Source organism: Daphnia pulex, chromosome 2 (genome assembly GCF_021134715.1).
Source record: "Daphnia pulex isolate KAP4 chromosome 2, ASM2113471v1".
Taxonomy (NCBI): domain Eukaryota; kingdom Metazoa; phylum Arthropoda; class Branchiopoda; order Diplostraca; family Daphniidae; genus Daphnia; species Daphnia pulex.
In genome coordinates, this window is record NC_060018.1 from 4,552,197 (window position 1) to 4,571,616 (window position 19,420).

Below are 19,420 nucleotides of genomic sequence, written 5' to 3' on the forward strand. Positions count from 1 at the left end.
GGAGGCTTGATTGCTAACCGATTCAAGAATATATAAGATGCGGTACGAGCCGTCGATCCATCAGAACGGTTTTCTTCATTGGGAACGACACTTAATCCCACTTAGTTTTTGTTTCGCCGCTCCCTGTTTCGTTCCAGTCCAACAATCATGAAGTTTTTAAGCATTTGCATTGCTCTTTTGCCTACTGTTTGCGTTTTGGTACCTTACTGCTTTGCCATACCGTTGTTGGAGTCTGTACAGCACAACGAAAGTCTCCGCATTCAAGGAGCGCAATCATCGCAAAGAAATGTCGATGCAGTTCAACTGTTTCCGACTGTTTCCATCTCCACTGAAGTCGAGGACCTGGGTAATCATTCGGAAACTCTGTGTCCTTTCCGCGTGGAAAATAGAACGTTGGAAATGGATCATCACCTAGGAAACTTTGTCATCGAGTACACCGAAATCGTTTGCCGGGGATCGTGTAAGCATTGCAACGCTGGCCGCAGTTGCAAGCAAATTATGACGCTGCTGGAAATCAATCTCAACAACACTGTTACCGGACTGATGGAAAATGTTGTCTCCACTGGCGTCGCGATGGGCTGTACCTGTACTCCTGACGATTCCGGAGCTTCCGGCGAAGACATCCCTTAGAAACTAAATTTTACCATCCGAGTCTATATTATAATTCAATAAAATCTCAAATTTGTTATTTATGGATAACCGAGTCATTGTTTTGGTGGTTTAATGTACGAAGACTTTTTGCATTGTTAATGAATGTGTATATGGTTTTCTGATTGATTACTGTTCCTGTGATTTTTAATTTATGATTTCAATAAGTTAAAGTGTTCTAATATTGTTGAGTTTAATAGAAATGTCCTTCAAAGACAAATTTTTCACTCCTTGCACTGACTGTCAATCCTGCCAGTCACATCTGTAATTAAATGGTTAAAAAAGTGTTTTCACCTACAAATGATATGCACATCCTTATATACCCCATCACTTAAGGAAATTGGCAACATGTTCTAAATTTTATTTGGTGGATTTATTCGAGTTTTTGCGTGTTAAAAATTGTAGGTACGGAAACAACACGAACAGAAAATAGCCTGAATCGGTTATTAATATTAGCTAAATCATGACAAACAATACAAGCAATAACACTAATAAATACAATCAAACGTGTCGTGTAGTGGGTTTGCTTAAAACTGGGTTCGATATAGTCATCATCACCGGGGTATAGATTAAAATAATTGCATGTTCAGTTTAAATTCGTAGTGGTAATAACCGGTAAATTTGGCGCTACGATTGCTGTCGTGTTATTCTTGGGCCTTCGTCTGCGTGCAGTTATTCTCGGTGAGGGACTGGTCGTGTCTAGACTTATAGGGGTCGTTTCCGAAGTCGATTCAGCAAAGTCGAGGTTACGAGGCCCTAGATAAAATCTCCGTCTATCGGTTGCTGTCGACCGTTCTTCCGCTGCCGTTTGCTGGATTGTCGTGGCACTCGAAAGGGTAGTGGGAACTACGCTGGAGCAACGAGCACGTTTGAGACTGGCGTCGATAGCCACGTCGATGATATCGGTAGAATGGAAAAAGTCGACAGCGGCGATACTGGTCGTCTTCCACCAGAGATCACGATACCAAGTCGTCACGTTCCTGGCCACATTATCCGCCAATTTTCTGAGCCCGTCATTAGGACGAAACAAAACGTCCATTGTTGATGGAGTCAATTCTGCCATGGCAGCCCAAAAGTAATCGGAATCGAATCGCTTGTGATCAATAACCGACAAATATCTGTAGAGATCGTCGACGTTTCTTTTGTCACCCCATTCCTGGGCGCAAAGTCTAAATGTTATTCACAATTAAACAGAAATAAATAAAATTAAACGAACCTGAGGAATGGATGGCCAAAGGAAAGGATGAGATGAGCGGGTCCAATCATCCGCATAGACAATGATAAGAGTTCGATTGATTGCCCACAGATCATTCATCGTCGTCATGGGGCCGAAGCTGGACGGCACCATGTAATCGCCCAGCTTATCCGACAACAATTTAACCAATCGGTCGTGAGTTTCTCTGTTGCGCAGTGTGTTTTGACTGAAGCCCACTGGGAAACGGTGGAAATCGAGAATGACGATTTCGCGTGTCACTGTTTCAGAAAATAACCCAAAACTGATTAGATATTTTTAAGTGAGTTGGTTTGAAATTATTAAAAGATTCGAGAACCTTCCAAGAAATTTTTCAAATCTTCAATTAGGAAACGGAGAGGATTGACTCGGGCGTAGTTGTGATTCAACCAAAATTTGTCATCCCTTTCTGGGTAATAGCCGACACGAACATCGAGATATCGGATTCCTATTATAATAGGCCAACATTTTTGTTATATAAGGTCGGTTGAATTCAATAGAAAATGCTCCTTGCCGTAGGATAGCGAGTGGAAAATGTCTTCATCTTGGCAGATTAGATATCGCATGAAAACTCCAGGGAATAAATGGAAAACGAGGTCATTTTCAAAATCCAGCATAAAAAACTAATTGATCGATATTAAAACTGCTAGGCCTATATACCTGTATCGCTTGAATGGCCGTTGTACGGACGATAGCTTCCGGAATTGTGTGTACCCGGAAGGAATAGTTGGTAAAGAGGCACAGAACCGAGTTTTTCCCTGTCCCAAGTGTAACCATAATGTGTGAAGTAACGGGAAATGACTGAAACCCAATCGAAATTACCTATTTTGCCACATCCACGAAGGACGAAGTTTGATGCAATTACTGCTGACGGTAACTCCGTTGCGGACGTAGCCGATCCAGAAGCCGAGGCAGGACGAATCTCCAGTGAAAAGATGTCGGTCGACGGCGGGGAATCCGAACTGAACGTCGGTTTTGTGGTAGCCGCTGTTCTTTCCTGTTGCCACAGCGATCTGGCGGAGCGGAAGCGTCGGGTTGTTTGTAGGGTCGTGCTCATAGAGACCAATCCAGTCGCCGGGTTGAGAGGCCGCTCCATTGCCGTGCCAGTTGAGTTCGATTTGCCTCTGCTGGCTGTTACCACCGGGCAAACTCTTGGCCAGCGGCGATAGTGTTAGGAATACCCTGGGACTCTCGGCGGGCGGATAGAGCGGACTTGTCCAGCATTCCTCTGAAAGAAAATTACATGCAGAGCACACATAGATATGTTGACGTCCAATTGATAACCACGTCAATACTGTTGATCAACCTGTCAATCGCGAACCCAGTAAAGCCGTTTATCTGACGGACGCGCGTCATCCGTGCAACAACCACCGTAACCTTATCATTACGGTTCACATGTTTGTTTGGTTTATTCCCGTGTCAATAATATTTTTGGTATCAATTTCTTTTTTTATTATTATTTTGTTTGTTAAAATGTCAAGGAAATCTGAAGCAAACACCAGCAATAAGTCAACCACCACCACCTTTCCCGACGAGCTGCGGTCGTGGTAGTGTATAATAAAAATGGAAGATAAGCGGCACGACGGGTCGACACTATAAGGAATTTGAATCTCTGAACTCTTCTTGATTAAGGGTAGCGACGCTGATTCTCGGCGATAGCCAAATCGACGATGTTCCCACCCAAGAAGAAGTCCAACGACACAATGTTGGCCAACTCTGACCAGCGATCACGGAACCAGTTGGTTACGTTACCTGAATATTATCGAATAGACATTTTGAGATGAATAATAATAACACGTTCCAGTTGCCATTTGATCATTGGCAGTTATATATAAATAATGGGAATGAAATCATATATCACACGATTGACGAGGTCCGCTGCGTTGCGTAAACCGTCGAGCCGATCGGTCATGACGTCGAGCGAGTTGGGCGTGAGTTCCGACATTGCAGACCATGGTCTGCAATTGGCAATTGGAATTTGCCTGCAGGCGAATTGCCCTTGAGCAGCGTCTTCCATCACGCCAGTCAGATAAGACTCCAAGTCTTCCACGGTATTGACGTTGCCCCACTGATGTTTAACGGCTGGCCAAAAGTACGGCGCGCCAACATGATTGGGATCGTTGTAAGTCACGATCAATCGTTTACCCGATGACCAGAAATCGTTCAGAGTCGCCTCCCAGGTCATGTCGGCCGGGGCCATCCACTGGCCGAATTCCTGATAAAGGAGATCTTGCAGTTCCTGGTGGGCTCCCGGTTCTTGGTCCAAATTATCCACGCCGTGGATGTCAAAAATGACAATCTCCTCCGTTCGGCTGATGAATTCACGGACGAGCGCCGTGTCGTTGACCAGTGGGCGCAAAATGTAGGATCCGTGGTGAGTGTAGAAACGGACATCCGCGCCGTTGGGTAGGTTGGGCGAGAAAATGATTCTCATGTCCAAATAACGGACACCGAACGAAAGCTGATGAAAGAGATCTTCATCCTGGGTGGGGGCGTATAAGTTTTTAAATGATTTAAAAATGTCTTTGGCCAAAAGTTTCGATTGTTTTCAGCCGGAGAGACCTTTTTTAAATTCATCAACTAATTATTCGTCTACGGAGTACGGATAATAAAACTTGCCTGAGTAATAGCATATTTGGTATCAATTTGGTCTGAGCTTAGTCCGGCATATCGTTCGTAGGCGGCCGCATCGTGAGTGCCGGGCAAATAGAGCTCCCTCAATTTGGCGGCGCTAATCCCGGTGTCTTTGAGGTCGGCCATCCAATTGGGACGGGCTCGGAGGCAATTACAAGCGACAATTTGGCCGTCCAGGCGGACATAAGCCGCCCAATAATATTGACAGCGCTCATCAATCAGATCTCCAGCTACCCAATGAGGCATGTTGGAGTTGAGACGGACCCAGGAGGCGTTGGCCATCTCGGCGTCAATCGTCGTTTGCTCAATCACCGCAGAGCCCATCGATTGGCAGAAAGATGTCTCGGAAACATACTGGTAGAGGACTATTTGATCCCCCTCTTGATATCCTCCATCAATGGACCACCAGGAAATCTCGAGTTGCCTCTCCTGGATTTGCCCGTCAACAACCCGAGCCAAAGAGCCGACCCCAACCGACAGATTTGGCATTATGTTTGCTTTGCTATTAGATGACGCTCGGGATTGTTTGAGCGTTCGATATCCACCACCTTATTTATTGTGCGCCCATCGGTTAGAGTTATGGGAAAGCGAATGAAACCAAAAACCATAAAAATGAGAAAATCAAAAAAGAAATCAGGAAGAAAATCATAAAAAATAAAGAAGGAATGAATTTAGGAAAACTCGCAAAAGAAAAGCGAATAGGACCCGTGCTGTGACGCAGTTTCCAGTATAGCAGGAAATCATTTGTTATGTATACCTGTTCCTCCTGGAGCTGCTGGTAGGGCGGACGATATGACGCAGCCGAATAACAGCAAAGACGCAATCAATGCAGACCGATTTTCGGACATTTCCGACGGATGTTTTTTCCTTATAAAGCCAAGGAGAAAACAAAAGACAACAAGTTAAAGCTCAAGTCGGTGATCTATTGGGTAGGTCTGATATTATCGATCTGAAATGCGTGACGCCCTTGTTGGTTTTTCTTATTATTTATTCTCTTTTCGGTTGACAGAATATCCCGTTGGAAACAAGGTTCTTAATGTTCTCCCAACTGGAATGTGATTGATATGGTAGTAAATGGGACAGAAGAAATTCATAACTCCAGAAACAATAAAATTCGTTCCGTCTCTGTTGTACTATAGTATTCCCCATCCATCCATCCATCCAAAAAGGAGCGTGCGCACTCGAGACGCATCACAACAAAACAAGACCACAACGACTTTTTAGCAGCAGCTTCCCATCACCCCGATAGCCATAACCAGTCCGAATAAGAGTATCAACAAAGCGTATATATAACGATGTACGGAAAAGAAAAAGAAAAACTTCAATCGTCAGAAAATCGACTGCTCTAAAAAAAAAGAAAAAGAAAACTAAAAAAGTTAAAACTCACTTGACGAGTGTGACGGTTGCCCTTCCGGGTTGTGAAGTTTCCGAGATGAAGAAATCGATGGAGACAACAAAAAAAATAAACGCTTCGATGGGTTTGGCTGCTGGTCGCCTTTCGGAAGTGGAACTGTTGCGACGAGAAGCGCACACACACACAACACCCGTCGTATTGAACGGCAGAAGGAACAGAGTCAGTATAGTAGGGGCGATGGAGGGTAAATTTGGCCGACGAGACAAGACACGCAAACCGTGAGGAGAGTCGATGCGGCTGCGCAAAGAGCCGCCCTCCTCCGAGACTGCGATAACGAAAAGACGGCCAGTCTCTTTCTGTCTAAGTTTCCTAATTATCTCCTTGACGTAGAGAGAGATTACAGCTGCTCTGCACTTGAATTGTTCAAGAGATGTTGGCTGCGCTTAAGACGAAAAGAAACAAACACACCCCTACACGCCCCCACTGCGCACTAGAACACGCCAACACAACGTCATTACGCAAAGTAATCAAGGAGATGAGAGATGATGCTTGCTTCTCTAATTTCCTCAGATGCCCATTTAAAAGAAGCGCAATTTTTATGCCGTGTAGAAATATAAACCACCGGTTGGCGAGAGATCCGTCTGCCGCTCCTCGAATCACGGCACTGACGAAGCCAGAGCTACGGTTCAACATTGTATAGTTCTCCTGCTGCTGGTAGCTGTCTGGTATAGATATATACTCGGAGGAGGAATACGAAAAAGGAGAAAACTATTGGCCAGCACTTTTGCAGGTCTCTCTACCTTCTTAATTCCATCTACGCCAGTCCATCTTTTCTCGTGCATGTTGTTTGGTGTGGAGGTTTTTAGTGCATAGACAGGAGATAAGTTTTTTCCGATAAGATTTGACCGAAGCCCGTATGGACGACAGCAAATGCTAAAAGAATTTCGCCGTGACCTGGTATGGTCTGATAAGTATCGGAATTTATTTTGGGGGAAAATCTACCGGGAAAATTTCTCACCTCTAGAATATTGTAAAATAAAATTGGGTAACAAAATGAATGACGCAATCAACGTCCTCGGGGTGAATTCCGGACTCTGATCTGAACTGAACAGCAGAAAGTTGAGACTTACGGCATGCATTATTTCGATTCCTTCCGTTATATTCCGGCCATTCATTGGCATATTGGCATGCTACCAATTCTCAACAGTTGAAGAAGAAGTTGTCTGCGTCGTCATATTCTACCAATCTGTAAGGGTATAGTACAATATTACCTGCATCTGCGCGCCGATTTCCCTGCAGCTAAACACCTGAGCACGGGGCAGAAAAGCCAGGCTGTGCTTGCTGCTGCATTGGGTGCGTGTGCGGTTGATCTTGCTCGCCTTTTTCTCTTCATCGGGTTATAAGAATATGCAGCAGCAAGAAGCTCTGGAATTCAGACGTGTGAATCTAGGGCGGATTGGGTTTTTGAGGCTAAGAGCATTTTAAACTATTGTCTGGTTCACTGTATACATACTCACTAGGGGAAAAAGCCATCAGCGAGGCATCCGAAGTGACTAGGTCAATTTTCGACTATTACAGCAGAATAACCATGATCTAATTCCGGCTGTCATTCGGGGCTCTTTCCCAGCTCACTCTTTTAGCTTTCTCCTGTCAATTGGCTGATGAATCCACCTGCGGGAGGATTCGCTCTAAATAGAATAATAAATGGGGGTGAACAGCTGATGGCTCATGTTGAGTAATCATTTTTGACCATACACACTATATACATGTAATTTGATTCTGCGTCGTTTCTTTTTGGGAGGCTTTTACAGTCAAAATGAAATGAAAACGCGCCATTATTACGTAATTGAAGACGAACGTTTTTTTAAATGTATTTTCCCGCTGACTAAATAGTTGGCGGTAAAATCAAACATTGAATAGAAATCGTGCAGGTGCGTATCTTGAATAAAAGGAGGGAAAACAATATTTGCTGTAACATCATGAGTATCGTTTTGAATTGTGATATAGGAATTTTTGAAAAATCTAATTAAATTGCTCTTGAATGAAGTCCGACTAAAAGTAGAAAGATGACGACCAATAAATGCCTGCTGGCAACCGGAAGAAACGCTCTGTTGCTGATTTGTACGTCCGTGTAGAATTCCGTGATGTTGTACTGACGCGGAGAAATGTTCATCTTGTAAATGTTTTCCGGTAAATAAATTCCTAATCACAGTAATTTATAATGAGACGTGAAAATGTACAAAAGAACAACAGCGATGACATTTAATACCTGAATCATTCTTGGGACCTTTGAAGTAGTAATGATACATGGAACGGGTGGGGTTGATGCTGGTCGGGCCGTAAGGTAGTAGAGGCCGCCTAAACCTACACAAGTTACGTCACATTATAAATCTCAAATAGATTAAAAAATTTTAGGTTAAACCCTGTACACCAGGATAACTTACCTGCACCATAATCGATTGTTATCCAGATCCGTCAAATTGGGGACGATAATCTGTTTAAAATTGTGAGTCACAAAAGAGGATCAATCATTGCCTTGAAAGAACCAGTAGTCTGAACGGATAACAACAACAATTCCAGTCAGTTTCTGATCATAAATTTGTAGTTAGAACATTGCCATATCGTCATGGAGATTGATGGCGCGGCTATCGTGTCACAGAGAGAGGTCATTTGTCACGCAATCATTTCGCAAGAGGAATAAAATCTAAGGCCCAAAACCCGTAAGAACTCCTCATCGCCCAAAGCAGTCTTGCCGTTCACTCAAACTCTGCGGCGCACAGCTCAAACTCTCATTGAACTGCTTATTTTGCCATGACATCTAGCGCTGAAATTTTACACCTCTTGGTGAAATGACAGAATAGGGTTTTGCATATCATAAGGGATCGGGTGGAAATCAATATTAATCGAATCAGTTTTTCACGCTGATTCTCACAGTATTTTTATTTTATTTTTAAAATTATTATTTCCCCAAGTAATCTCTCTTCATAGTTGAGATAAACTCCCCCCCCCCCCCACTTAAAAACGCACCCCACTCCATTTTTGGTGGACGACGTGACCTTCATCGAAATCACCCTTTTCGTGTTCCCCATTTAGGCCCGTAGGGCAAAAGAGGGTTGTAGGCAACACGGTAGAGAGGGGGAGAGGCATGGTCGCGCTTTCTGATTGCGATTGGCTGATACGTTTGAGCGGAAGATTGAGCATTCACAGCTCAAACTTTTTTTGCGGCGCACCTCCCACGGTCAAACTTAGTTGAGCTGTGGAGTGTGTTGTACTCTGTTGTACCCTTGTGTGCCATTCAAAAATTTGAGCTTGGGAGGTGCGCCGCACAAACTTTGAGCCGCTCGTTGCAAGACTGGCCCAAAGTGAATTTTCACATAATATGGCCGCCGCGAGGTTGCTATGGCGTGGGGTACGCGACACGCGTCATTGGTTTGCTCTATTCTGATTGCTTCGATGTTTTTTTAACCTAGTTGTTTTTATTCTCGCTAGATGATGAGACATCTAGTGATAAAAAAACAAACATCTATGTTCCTTCAGAAGCTGTCAGCTGGTTCCTCAACCTATTTCTTTCTAGTCGACAATAATGCATCCGCTCCATTCGCATACGGCGATCATACACGGAGCCAGTTCATTCGTGTTGTGTTTGTCCATCTGTGAAGCTGCCTAACAGTTAGTGTCTGTGTGGTTTTTTTTATAACCGAGTTGCAGTTAAGGACATACGTACTAATGAACACGAACCGAATCCACAAAGACTTTTTTTCGGACTTTTTGTTCCTTGTGGCGTCGTCTTTGCACTCTACTTGATTAGTAGATCATCAATACCTCCGTCTCCAACGAGTTGAAAAATTGTCGATCGCCTCTTTGCATATCATCAGTGTGCCAGTGCTTCATGGAAGCCCGAAGCGACTATGACCTCGATCCGTCGCGCCCGCTAATGTAGCAGCGCCAGGTAACTAACAAACAGAAAAAAAAGCTCCTGAAGGTATGAAAGGCTTGAAAAGAGAGCCGAGGGGAGAGCCCCGTACCCATTGTTATAATATAAGACTTGTTTTGGTCACTTTCTCTGTGAGCTCCCCATATCAATTCGTATTTTTAAACATTTTTCTTTATAATAAGAATTTTGGAGAATTTGGACAAGGCTCAATAATCCGAGCCGTTGTTTTTGTTCTCTCTTCCTGGTGATGGCCGAGTGGAGTGACATCATCCTCAAAGGAAATTGTTTTGGTGCTAAATAACGTTTGCAAGTAGCATTACTGTTGTTGTTGTGTTTTGTTCGCCTAGTGTGTGTCACATGACTTGCTCCGTTATATCCATCACATGCTCCGTATCGACCTGGCGACGAGAAAGACCCGTTATAGCCGTAGTAGTAATGATCTAAAACTCGCCACTAGCTTATTTTTTTTCTTCCTCTTTTATTAATACGTATTTTGAGTCTCTTCAAAAGCGAAAATGACCATATGGCGTGATACCATCCTTGTCAGCTGTTTCGATAGATTCATATCACCACCAACCCGTTAAATTGCCCTTGCGTTTTTCACTAAATTTGAATTCGTTTGCAGTCAAACCCGTTTCTTTTCTTTCGTTGAAACAAAAATTAAGTATCAAGTGTGCTGCTGAGGGGCGTATTATTTGATGAAACATTTTAAATATTTATTTGGAACGATAAAAGAGTTTCATAGAAATAGCGCGTGATATCAAAAGAAGAGGTGTGTTCAAGCAACAAGTTGCTTAACCCGATCTCTCCCCAAAAACCCCACAGGGGTTCGTCTAATCGTCTGTACTGAGAGGGGAGGCAACTGGAAAACGCAGTCACATTCCACTACATTTCCTTTATGTGTTGTTTATTTCGCTGCTCTGTCGTGTGTTTGGTGGGAATTTTTTCCAACTTTTTCCCTTTTCATTCACGCCCCCTTCAATCCCGTATCAGGCACTATTCTACTCAGTTTTTGGCGCATGTGTTTTTTTTCTGCCCGCATCCAATGATGAGAGAGGTGAGTCTCCTATCATTTTTCCATTCTGTTCATATGGCCGCTAGAAACCACCTAACTGAACGGGTGTTATGTGGAACAACGGTTGTTGCACACACACAGCCATCGCTCTGTAGTATTGTACGATGTGGCTTTGTTATTCAGACGAAAACTGTGCATAGTCAGTAGTTGGCTAGAGCTCTTTGATTCAATGTGTGGGATTCACCTTGTCGAAATACCATGATCAGTGTGGAATCTATTCGCTGGTATTACTGCACCACTTGTTCCATCAAGTGCAACAGTGTCACAATGCAGCGTGCAGCATAGTTAGCTTGTTTCAACAACTATCATACGTCAATTGTGACATTGTTTGAGTTACATTAAGACCATGTTCTTCGAGCATTTTGTAAACAATGCTTGCTTAATCTTATTTTTGTTTATCCTTTTGAGAAATCAGTTTATCCCTTTGCATTTCCCAGATAAAGCTTATCATTTTGAATGTTTAATAACCCCCCTTGTTGATGCAATTTTGGACAGTCCTGTTGTCTGTGTTTCCATGTTGCCATCAATTGCCATCAATGTTACTCACTGAGCTAAGAAATTTTTATTTGTTGTTTCATCACCACTAGGTGCAGTGCTGCCAGAGAGCCAGGTCCGATGGCACCCATGGAGTCTCAAGGCTGGAGGAAGAAGAGCACAGTGACAGTCCTTTACAGCTACTCTTATCCAGTGGCTAATTCAAGTACCAACAACAGCGGTAGTAACGATGGTGGGAACGAAGTGTCTATGCGGGAGGGAGAACGACTGATTCTATTGGAAAAGAGCAACACGGACTGGTGGCAGGTGCGTAGGCCAGGGGACAAGAGTCAACCCTTTTACGCTCCAGCCAACTACTTACAGGAAGATGGAATCAGCAAGGCCAAAAAAGCCATTCCGTCCTCCCCTTCGTCCACCACTGGATCGTTTCTGGGTTCGAAATCCGGCCACATGGCCGTCAATCCGTCTGGTCACAACAAATCCAATGCCAATCGACGTCACATTGGCGTTTCATCGTCAACTTCCTCTTCAATCGCCCACTTAAACGAGACGAGTCGCAGTGACGATTGCCTGCATTCGCCCATAACTGCCCGGCAACCTGACATGAAGTCTGCTTCCGGTGGAGGCAGCAAATGGTCCATCCGGCAAGTTGCCAATTCCGAGCTTCGAAAACAGCGATCTACCTCTATGGACGCCATCATGTTCCTAGAGCTTTTGGAGAACGAAATCAAAGACATGCCAGGAGGAGGCGGAGCCAGTGGCGATGTAAACAAAAGAAGTGGCAAAGAAAGAAGCCACAACAACAAGTACGGAGTGGACGATAGCCCACACAACAGGAGCAGCAGCAGCATCGGCCGCCAGTTGAAGAGCGAGTCGCTGGTAGACAGATTCAAGAAGCCGCGCATATCCAAAGATTTGTGGGAGAGGCGGAAATCTTGGGCTGTTGAAGAGTCGACTCCTCCCCCTCCAGTATATTTGATGGGCCGCCGCCATCCTGTCAAAGAAGAGGAGACGGCCAATATTAATTCTGTCAAACGTCATCGACGATCGATGCAGTCACTGTTGGCCGCTCCGCCGCTGCCACCACGTCTATCGGTTCAGCAGGAAAACCAATCGAGTCTCGGACGAGTGTTGCGTGATAAGACGACGGCGACAGTTAGCCGACGTGAATGTAATGTCGATGAGACCGATAGTGGATCCAGTGATAAGAACAGCCACGCTGATAAGGCGCCGGCGCTCCCACCCAAAAAGAATCCCAATCAAGGCGTAGATGCAAGTGCGTCGCCTCCAGTTCGACTGCCCAAAGTGGACAATTATTCTCGAGTGATACCCTTGCGATCTTCTGCTCCTTCTCCTGGATCGCCCCATATTAACAATAATAATAGTAGTAGCAGTGCTGTGTCGAAAGGAATTACTCCCAGTGTAACAACAGCCAACAACAACAACAACTCATCCCCGCAGTCGCCGTCCACTTTTCTTGTGAGTCACAATCGCGCCTTATCGGAATCTCTGGAGAAGTTGGCTCAACAGATTCAGACGCCCCTCTCCTATCCCCACCCTATTCCTCCGCCACGTCGTTCATCATCCGAGTCCATGGAACGGTCGGCTGGAGCTATGGGCCAGTCCGCCAGTTCCTCGTCACCGCCAAGATTGCCACCAAAAAACGCCAAACTCCCAGCGGCCAAACCTCCAACACCTACAGCTACTCCTAAACAACAACAACCACAGATATCAATACAAAAGTATAAAATAATCACGCAATCGTGTCACGATCAAGATTTGACAGTTTTTTTTTAAATCCCACATGACCCTGACTTCTTTCTTTCCTTCCCACTTTTTAGATTGAGCAATTCTGAATCGAATTCTAAAAAGGAGGTCAAGGATAATTACGTCAATTTGATGAGACCGTTGACCATGGTCGATACGTTGGACGACATTCAAAGCGACGAATCCGGCATCAACATGAGTTTTAATAATCCGCTTTTCAATGAGAAGGAGGTATTTAATTAACGGCTCTTTGTTTAACCCTCAGTTCAATACGTTCATTTATTTTTACATATATATTTGTAAGGACGGACAAGATAAAGGTTCTCAAGAGCAATTGGGTTCAAGTGTTGATCTCGAGAGTTCAATCGACGACGCCATCAGTTTGAAAGCAGTCAAGACGTTGCGTGGATCCGAGTCGAACTTGTCGGGTAGCGAACTGGAAGCCAATTACGCCTCGTCCTGTGAAGACATTTTGAGTTCCAAGGACTCGCTTAACTCCATTCCCTCAGTCAAGGTAACATTTCAATTCATTTGGGAATTATTAAAAAAAAAAATACATTTGTTGTATTATTAAATTCCAGAGCGATCATTCGAGATCGCAAATGAATCACAACAACAACAACAACACGGGTAGTCTTACGAAACCTCCACCTGACTCTCCTGGTCCGCGCCAACGCCCAAGACGAGAACTGTTTGAAAATTGGTTCGAATATGTGGATCAGACAACTGGGCGACCTTTTTATTTAAATAGCGAGAATCGGGCCAAGAGTTGGAAACCACCCAGAAGAATAGGAACCAGTCCCATCACACGAGTGAGATTTTTTTTCTTCTTTAATTATTTCTGGATCTCATCCATAAATTAACCAAATCTGTCCTTTCTTCTTTGCTATTGTTTTGGTACGTTTTCTCTTTTTTTTTGGATGGATAACGTTTTCTTTTTGTTGTTATTGTAGGGCATTTCCATCGAAGAAGAGAAATTCAATGACGGTGATCAATTGTCGAGTAGTGTCGACTCTCATAACTCGTCCACCACGAACCATCAATCACGTCTCGTGTCAGAGGCGATCAAGGAGGCCCATGCCAAAAACCACACGTTATTGAGCGTGCCACGTGGATGGATTGAATCTGTAGATCCGTCCACGGACGAAGTCTTCTACACCAACAGCCATACTGGAGCAAAGGTATATTTTCCGTTTGGTTTTCTATAAGTTTCTCTCGCGGGTTTCCTGGTGACAATGGAACCCAATTTGCAGCCCAACATCACCAGACCACACGAACATTTTGCCAGGATGAACTTATCACAAAAGGAATTCCGGTTTATGTCGATTTTTCTTACCCTTAAAAGGAAGTTTAGAATTTTGTGGTTTACCGATAAAAAAAGAATTCGTTTGGATTTTTGTCAAGGCTCCATTGCAGCGATTAAAAGTGTAGTTAGTCTTGGTTCACTCTCTTGGAGAATGGACTTTCGCCGAGGAGTTTGCCTGTGTTAAAGAGCCGACGCGCCCCGTCCTTCAATTGCTGCGCTCCATCCGTTACCAAACGGCCAGTGAAGATACTGTTGCTCATTCGATGCGAGTACGAGATTTGATCAAGGGTGAAATCATTTAATCCATCGGGGTTTACGATGACATGAGTAGAACCTGGATACGCTCACTTTGCCCATGTTTCCGCGATTCCAATGCCCTGACCGAAGAACGGGATCAACGTTTGATTTTGTTGACAAACCAGTTAAGTACTGCAAGTAGTTTAAACCTTCCAAAGGGTGAACGCTGCATCTTCTCGATCGAGGACCCTCCTCGTCACGTTTCGCCTGGCCGTGATCAAGTCGCTTCTGAATCACCTGGCGCTGCCGATTTTAGTCGAGAAATCGAAGAGGAATTTGTCATTGTTCAGCCAGAAGTGGTGGTGCAGACGAGAAAGAGACTTATTGTCCGTCAGACGAATCTGCCCCGCATTTCTGAAGCCACCGACAGCTGTCAAGTGGTTGAAGAAGATTTGAAATTTTCTCGACAGACTTGGATTCATTTCTCCCAATGTTTCGAGATGGATTTCTGCCACCAGCCACCGACACCCAGCACGGATAGACGCCCTCGGCTATATTTGGAACTTTGGTGGAGATGATGCGGTGTCGCCGTTAATAGAGGACGCTAGATCTAGGCAGCATCAGCGACATTCTAGGCCCACCGTCGTGACGACGCGGCGCTGTCGTTCCCGTTGCCAGTGGCTCTGCAAGTCAAGTGTTTTCCTTTCAGTCGAAAGAAACGAAGAAGAAGTAACAGGAGAAAAGAATCCCGTTGCCCGCATCCTGTTGCACAACAGCCAATCGCAGACGCTGGAGCCGCAGCGTGTCCTCACATGCGCCAATGCCTCTGAGGCGTTTTCCTGGAACGACGCACTTGTTCTGCAAAATCGACTATCTCATCCCAATGATCTAGCTCAGGTGTCCTGAAAAACAATCGATGCATTTGACCCACAACCACCAAATAATTTGGCTCTTTTCTTTTCCGCGCATAATTTAAGAGAAACGAGTTTTCTAAATTGAATTCTATTATTAATCTCGTTTATTTTCTTTTTTCACCAATTTTAATGGGTCATTTGCAGTGGTACACCTCACTTGACAACGAGGGCCGCGTCTATTTCTACGAAGAGGATAGCACCGAGTCTCTGTGGTCCCTTCCTCAAGTCACAATCGTTCCCGCTTTGACGTTAACAGAGAGTGAACCGGTAATTGAATAATTCTTTACAATTTAATGATTGATTGTGAATTTTAATTGCACTCGTCCTTTTTTCTACCGTCAATCAATCAATCGAACAAACAGCAGGGTATTCAGCAAGGCGTTTATTATCCGGAAGGCAGTAAACTCAGTCCCAAAATGAACGAACAAATGACAGTCGTCCCCGTGTCTACATCCAAATGGGATATGGTCCGTCAAAGGACGTCGAAAGCCGATCGCAACAGCAAAACTCGATCAATGGTCTTGACTAACTTCAGGTAAAATAAAATGAACAAACGACTTGTATTCATTAACGTCATACCTTTCTATTTTATTTTTCTTTTTCTTTAATTGGAATCAATTAGTGGCTGTGTCGAGGACATTGCAGTCGAGAATGTAAGTGGAGAGTCCAGTCGTGTAACGTTATTAGCCCCGGCCAAGACGGCCTCACTACCTCGCAATATTCAGCCACAATGGCCAAATTTGCAAGGGGGTAGCATCGTAAGTGATTACCTGAAAAATCTTGATATCGTAAGTTTCCCCTCGTCTTTCCTCTCCCTTTTCGCTTTAATTTTTGTTGTTGAACTGCCGTTATTTTTAAATGTTTTGGGCTCTGTGGGTTTGGGGGAGGCAAATAGAGAGGAATTGTGTTTGGGTCCAGACCGTCCACGGTAATGTAAAGTTCTGCAGTCAATCAAACAAAAAATAATAATTGGCTTTTTTTGGCTTTTCCAACAAATAATAAACCACAACTGATTGCACTTGAATTTGGGGGCCGCGCTTTCCATTGGCTTTTGTGTTTCACCTATTCTGTTTATTCACCAATTTGCTTTGATTTGCCACTAATCACGTCATTTGCTTGTTTTAGCTGATGTTTTCAAAGTAAATGTGAATCATTTGACTAATTCTTTCATTTATATATTAGCGAGTTCTGCAACAGGGTTTTCTACACAAAACCAAACTGACTGAGAACGGCAAGAAAATCCGTAAAAATTGGACTTCCTCTTGGGTGGTCCTGACGGATTTGTTCCTTTTTCTCTTCAAAGAATCCTCGTAATATATTAGATTGTGCTTCTTTAAATACTTTATTATTCCAATTCAATTTCCATTAACGCGACAATGTAGGGCGAAAATGTCTACCACAGCCGCTGGATCGTCCACAGGAACCAACAAGCCGGAATTATGCGTGGATTTGAACGGGGCGACGATCGAGTGGGCGGCCGTCAAATCCAGTCGCAAAGGCGTTTTCCAAGTGTCGACGCTCCTTGGCGTCCAGCTCTTGTTGCAAGACGAGGATGAAACCAACGCTGTCGTATGGTTCAATGAGATTAAACGAGCCATTCAGCGATTGCCTTGTGGGACAAAAGGTAGCAATATATTTATCGAGTTTCTCATGTGACACTTTTCAACCGACGATTCTGATATTAGTAGAGACCTCCCATCACTACACTTCACCACATTCGTCGCCTTCGATTGGTTCGAAACCCAAGAAATTGTCGTTGGAAAAGAGTTTCTCACCGGTGGAATCGAGGCACAAACGCAACGATTCGCTAACACAATACTTAAGTCCTCCTTCGCCCGACTCGCCAGTGAGCTTCAGCAATAGCAGCAGTCTGATGAAGCAAGGCAGCAGGAAAAACAAATTGGGACGGACCAAATCCACCAAAGTGCCTTTCCTTGGCAGTACGGAGGATTTGACTGCGGTTGCACCAGGATCAAATCGAGAAAGACAAGATAATTTGAGAGACAAGCTGCGGAAATTCTTCGTCCGCCGCCCAACTGTCGATTCGCTCGTCAAGAAAGGCATCTGGAAGGATGAGCCTGTTTTTGGTTGCCATTTGTCCGCCCTATGCCACTTCGACGGGTCGACGGTGCCCAAATTTGTACAGCAAGTGATCCAGCTGATTGAGAGCAAACAGGAGAACATGAAAGCGGATGGAATCTATCGAGCCAGCGGCAATCTCTCGCAAATTCAAAAGATTCGTTGTCAGGTAATTAATCATTTTTACTGTCTTGTGAAAGAATGGAGAATAACGATTTTCTTGTTGGAAATAGGTGGATCAGTACAATTGGGCCATTTTGGAAATCGAAGACGACGTTCATGTATTGACGGGTTGCCTGAAGCTCTTTTTTCGCGAACTTAAAGAACCACTTATTCCTTGCCCACTTTTTGAGAAAGCCCTGCAGGCCACCAATTATCAGGGACCCAATCCGGAACGAATACGTCGATATCGAGGTACGTCAATTTGAATAAAGTTTTTTTAATTTCATAAACTAATTCATTTTTTATGAACGTAGATATCGTCGAGTCATTGCCGACAGAGAACTATGACACGTTGCAGTATCTGTTGCAGCATTTGCTAAAAATCACGGAATACCGCGAGCACAACCGAATGCACATCTCCAATTTGGCCATCGTTTTTGGACCGACTCTGATGTGGGCTGCAACTGTCTCCAACAACCTGGCGTTGGACATGATGCAACAAAACCTGGTTGTTGAAGCGTTGCTCAACAACTACCACAATATATTCAACAGGTGATTCCTGAGTCCATGGATCGGTCCTTCCGCACACAGGACTAAACACTTGGGTCTGATTGGATGAAATTAACTGGATAGCAAAATAAAGGAAAATCGTCTCTTTCTCTTGTGGCTTAGATGCCAATTATGGCCAGAAGTTGGCCACTGTAAATGTTACATGCACACACACATATACCCATTCTTTCAAACTGCTGCCTTAAATCTATGTCTATTATTGAACAGTTATAGGAAGTATCATGGCCGCCATCTTGTATACCGTATTCGAAATCTGATTGTATAATATGAGATGACGGAAAGATTTCCGTTTGTGAGAAAGGCGTTTCCTGCTTCTTTGATTTCGTGAATGCCTTCCCTTTTCTGTCCACACAAATTATTGTTATCTTAATGTTATTAAACTGTTTGTGCTAATGACGAATAGCTTGTCAAGATAAAGTGAGAAATTATAATTAAAAGGAAAGGGTAACAATTTTTTTGTATTTAAGTGAAGAATTAAAATTATAGACTATTGCTGTGTGTCTATGTGTAATATTGAGGTGTGACACGCAGTTTATTATTATTGAAAAATGCTTTGATCCTTTTCGTATGACTTTCTTTTCTTCTACCCTTTTATTCTCTTCCTGCCCACACATAAAAGACACACCCACACATTCCCGGTATAGATTGTTTTATCAATAAATTTTAAAAAAAATGTAAACGCTGTTAAAAACGGAAATGTGAAATGGTATTTCATTTTTAAGGAACTCCAATACAGCAAAGTTCGCCCCACTCAATGACCCCTCACACTTTTCAATCCAATCATTTCGGTGCGATTTCATGCAAAATTGGTCAATTACTACCACGTTACTCCAAAAAATAGTGGAAAACAATGGACCAAATAAATAACCGCACCGCTCCCGGACTTCCCTTATAACAGTCGAAGTCGAATTTAAAAATAACCCATGATCTCACATATTCATTTATTTTGTAATCTTTTTATTTGTCTTTTATTTATTGCAAGCTTAATCAAAATCCAAGTAAGCTGATAGCTAC

The 19,420-nt window shown here is 43.7% G+C and overlaps 2 protein-coding genes and 1 long non-coding RNA gene across 9 annotated transcripts; 1 reads left to right on the forward strand and 2 right to left on the reverse strand.

Moving 5' to 3' along the window:
• Window positions 1–1,002: 1,002 nt before the first annotated feature.
• LOC124210471 (PI-PLC X domain-containing protein 1-like) lies at window positions 1,003–6,574 on the reverse strand. Of its 2 annotated transcripts, XM_046608553.1 has the most exons (8): window positions 5,901–6,574; window positions 5,271–5,380; window positions 2,702–3,107; window positions 2,540–2,637; window positions 2,394–2,450; window positions 2,199–2,327; window positions 1,865–2,121; window positions 1,003–1,804 (listed from the first exon to the last, which is right to left on the reverse strand). In XM_046608553.1, exons 2-8 carry the CDS (start codon window positions 5,359–5,361, stop codon window positions 1,235–1,237), a joined length of 1,608 nt encoding a protein of 535 aa, XP_046464509.1. In that variant the 5' UTR covers window positions 5,362–5,380; window positions 5,901–6,574; the 3' UTR covers window positions 1,003–1,234. The 2 variants fall into 2 exon arrangements, with proteins under 2 accessions (XP_046464509.1, XP_046464510.1); XM_046608554.1 differs by lacking the exons at window positions 1,003–1,804; window positions 1,865–2,121; window positions 2,199–2,327; ... (1 more) ...; window positions 2,540–2,637; window positions 2,702–3,107 and adding exons at window positions 3,308–3,631; window positions 3,743–4,361; window positions 4,499–5,061 and having other exon boundaries at window positions 5,901–6,533.
• A 1,139-nt stretch (window positions 6,575–7,713) lies between these two features.
• LOC124210479 lies at window positions 7,714–8,800 on the reverse strand. The gene is made up of 3 exons (XR_006881205.1): window positions 8,312–8,800; window positions 8,137–8,231; window positions 7,714–8,069 (listed from the first exon to the last, which is right to left on the reverse strand). It is a non-coding gene; the product is annotated as an uncharacterized LOC124210479 (long non-coding RNA).
• A 2,131-nt stretch (window positions 8,801–10,931) lies between these two features.
• Window positions 10,932–19,161, forward strand: LOC124210467. 6 transcript variants are annotated; one of them, XM_046608535.1, is made up of 14 exons: window positions 10,932–11,100; window positions 11,464–13,113; window positions 13,213–13,369; window positions 13,443–13,652; window positions 13,720–13,950; window positions 14,092–14,319; window positions 15,740–15,862; window positions 15,961–16,130; window positions 16,218–16,383; window positions 16,778–16,905; window positions 16,978–17,219; window positions 17,281–17,843; window positions 17,908–18,088; window positions 18,151–19,161. In XM_046608535.1, the coding sequence occupies exons 1-14, from the start codon at window positions 11,075–11,077 to the stop codon at window positions 18,390–18,392; spliced, it is 4,317 nt and encodes a 1,438-aa protein (XP_046464491.1). In that variant the 5' UTR covers window positions 10,932–11,074; the 3' UTR covers window positions 18,393–19,161. The 6 variants fall into 6 exon arrangements, with proteins under 6 accessions (XP_046464491.1, XP_046464494.1, XP_046464490.1 ...); XM_046608538.1 differs by having other exon boundaries at window positions 16,218–16,353; XM_046608534.1 differs by having other exon boundaries at window positions 10,934–11,100; window positions 15,958–16,130; window positions 17,284–17,843.
• Window positions 19,162–19,420: the final 259 nt, after the last annotated feature.